This window comes from Empidonax traillii, unplaced genomic scaffold, assembly GCF_003031625.1.
Source record: "Empidonax traillii isolate 1590-97213 ecotype Southwest subspecies unplaced genomic scaffold, ASM303162v1 scaffold3620:size15948, whole genome shotgun sequence".
In the NCBI taxonomy this organism is placed as follows: domain Eukaryota; kingdom Metazoa; phylum Chordata; class Aves; order Passeriformes; family Tyrannidae; genus Empidonax; species Empidonax traillii.
In genome coordinates, this window is record NW_020958813.1 from 1 (window position 1) to 2,987 (window position 2,987).

The window sequence follows — 2,987 nt, forward strand, 5'->3', positions numbered from 1 at the left end:
GAAAACCTCTGGCAATGCCACCCCTCCAACAGGGGCAGTTGGGAGCAATTTAGGAAGCTGGAATTCTTTCCAGGTTGGAATATCACTGCATTAAACCCAGTGGGTTTCTGTTGCAGTCACAGGATTAGGGCAGGTTTATACCTGGCCATAAATAAATGCTCCACAAAGGGATTTTCCTCCAGCTGGGGATTTGGGGTAACTCCGTTTTGGGGCAGATGTCCAGGTTTCCCACATGGAGAATCCTCCATCCCACGATCCACGTGCTCACAGAGGGGGTTAGTGGTGGCAGGGAACGGGAATGTTATCCAGGAGGTGAGTCCCAAGGAGAAGGGAGAGGTGCAGAGCATCCCCAGCATCCCCTGGGAACCCCCTGCTTCCCAAAATCCTTCACCTGAGGCTGCTCAGACACAGAATCACGGAATGGTTTGGGTTGGAAGGGACCTTAGTGATCAATCCTTTGGGAAATCCTTATGGGATGAAGGGAAAACAGGGAAAGAGCTCCTGCCTGTCCCTCCTCCCTCTCCAGGTTCAGCTTTGGAAGCCCCAAATGACACTTGGCTTCCACCCTGCACCACCTCTAGCTGTTCTCAAGTCCTTCTCACTCCCAGCTGCTCTCCTGGGGGTTTTCCAGAGGCTCTCCTGGCTCCCAGTGATTCCAGGAGGATCAAATGTTCCACCAGATGGACAGAGGTGAGCAGGGAGTGCCAGGGACGAGGCAGGAGCAGGGAGGGATCAGGGAACAAGCAATTCCCAGGCACAGCTCTCATCCAGAAGAACACCTGCTGGCATCCGGGATGGCTTGGACAAGGACAAACCAGAGGGAATTCGGGTGGGAGGGAGCTCTGGAGAGCAGCTGATCCACCCCTGGCTCTGATCCAGGGCTGGAAGAGCGATGGGTGAAAGCCAACACTGCCCAGCCCAGTCCGAGCCGGGGCTGGAAGCGTCTCCCACTTGGAATGGGAGTTCCAAGAAGGGCTCAAATCCCAGAGTTTGGAGGGGATTTGGCCCCAAAAGGCCATTCCCAAGCAGAGATGAAGCAGGAGGATGGTCCCAGCCTGGTCCTCCAGGAGCACCACGAGGATTCTCCCCAAGGGGCTGGAGACTCGGGCTGGCACCAAACTTTGGGATGGGTGGGATGGGGGTCCCACAGGGCAGGAGGGCCAGGCCAGGCCCTCCTGGAGGAGCTGCTCTCCCCTAGAGTCTCTGCTGGGATTTTGCTTGGATTTCTGGGAAAAGGAGGGGGATGGAGGAGAGCAAAATACCCATTGGAGGAGCCCCTCGGAGAACAAGGCCGGGAGGCAGAGCTGTGGAATTCCCCATCCAGAAATGGGAAGGAGGGGAGGAGAAAGAGCAGAGAGATGATTATGGTCACACCAACCCATCAGAGCACAGGGCTGAGCCCTGTTTTTCCCTCAGGAAAGGCAGCCTGGAAAATGTGCTCATCCCATCCCATCCGGCCTCGCTTGGGAACGTGGCCAGGCCTCACGTCCTTCCCTAGCTCATCTCCCACATTTCGGGATCACCTGGCTCCAAGGGCCACCCCAACACTGCAAGAGAGGTGCCCCTTGTTCTGCTCTCTGCCTGGAGCTCTCCAGGAACAACCTCACCCCATGGTGATCTGCTCCAAAGGAACCACAGGGTCTGGGGAGACACTTGGACAGCCTGGGATCCTGGTCTTGGAAGCACAGAATCATGGAACAGTTTGGGTTGGAAGGGACCTCGAAGGTCATCCAGTCCAAACCTCCTGGAATGGGCAGGGACACCTCCCACCATCCCAGGTTGCTCCAAGCCCTGTCCAACCTATCCCTGAATTATTCCAGGGATGGGGCAGCCGCCTCCTCTCTGATGAGAACATTTCCTTCAGAACCACTGGCACAGTCCGGGAAATCCTCAATTCACGGCCAATTCCCCATGGAAAGAGGGCAACTGGGATTTCAGCTGAGGTCCAGCCACGGGGCAGCCCAGCATTCCAGCTCTTCCATGCGGGGTTTGGGAAGGGGGGAGCTCCTGGTGCACTCACATCCCAGGGAGCCTGAATGCATCCCAGCATGTTCCCCCATCCCATTTGACTTTCCCTGCCATGGGAACCCCCCGTGGGTCAAGCCCAGAGTCCATCCACTCTGTCCTGCTGGTGATCACTCCTGTCCCCAAAATCCAGATGCTCCTGGAAAAAGGGGCTCCCCCAGGGAGGCAAATCTGAACCACCCCAAAATGGAAAGCAACTCATCCTTAAAGACTCACCTCGTCCAGGCTGGAGGACAAATCACTCTGGAAAAGAGGAGGAGAGGACAGAATTAGAGGAATTCTCATCCACCAGCCCATCCCAAGGCTTGGAATTGTAGCTGAAGCTGAATGGAATCCTGGAATGCTTTGGGCAGGGAGGGACCTGAAAGATCATCCAGTTCCACTCAGGGACACCTTCCACTCTCCCAGGTAGCTCCAAGGGCCACCCAGTCTGGCCTTGGACATTCCCAGGGATCCAGGGGCAGCCACAGCTTCTCTGGGAATTCCATCCCAGCCCCTCCCCACCCTCACAGCCAACAATTTCTCCCCAGTACCCCCCTCCAATCTCCCTTTTTCCAGTGGGAAGCCATTCCCTGTGTGCTGTCCCTCCATGCCTTGTCCCCAGTCCCTCTCCAGCTCTCCTGGAGCCCCTTTAGGCCCTGCCAGGGGCTCTCAGCTCTCCCTGGAGCCTTCTCTTCTCCAGGGGAACCCCCCCAGCTCTCCCAGCCTGGCTCCAGAGCAGAGGGACTCCAGCCCTGGAGCAGCTCCAGGGCCTCCTCTGGACCCTGGAATGGGACACATTCCCCCCCTCTAACAGGTCATAAATGAGCTTTCCCACTTTTCCCAGCTCTTTTTACCAGCTCAAGGACACTGGAATCTCTGCAAGGGGACTCCTCCATCCTAAAATAACCCCTTAGGGCAGGATGGACAAATTGCCCGTGGAAGCTCAAAGAGGGTTCCTGCAAAGCTCCAGGGGAGCAGGG

At 56.9% G+C, this 2,987-nt stretch overlaps 1 protein-coding gene across 1 annotated transcript in view; it reads right to left on the bottom strand.

Annotated features, from left to right (window-relative positions):
- Window positions 1–2,241: 2,241 nt before the first annotated feature.
- Window positions 2,242–2,987, bottom strand: part of LOC114072629 (dysferlin-like) — a gene marked incomplete at both ends in the record, with an annotated part of 13,641 nt that continues 12,895 nt past the window's right edge. Inside the window, one exon of the mRNA XM_027910506.1 lies at window positions 2,242–2,268. Coding sequence (XP_027766307.1) covers window positions 2,242–2,268 — 27 coding nt within the window. The remainder of the gene's footprint in view (window positions 2,269–2,987) is intronic.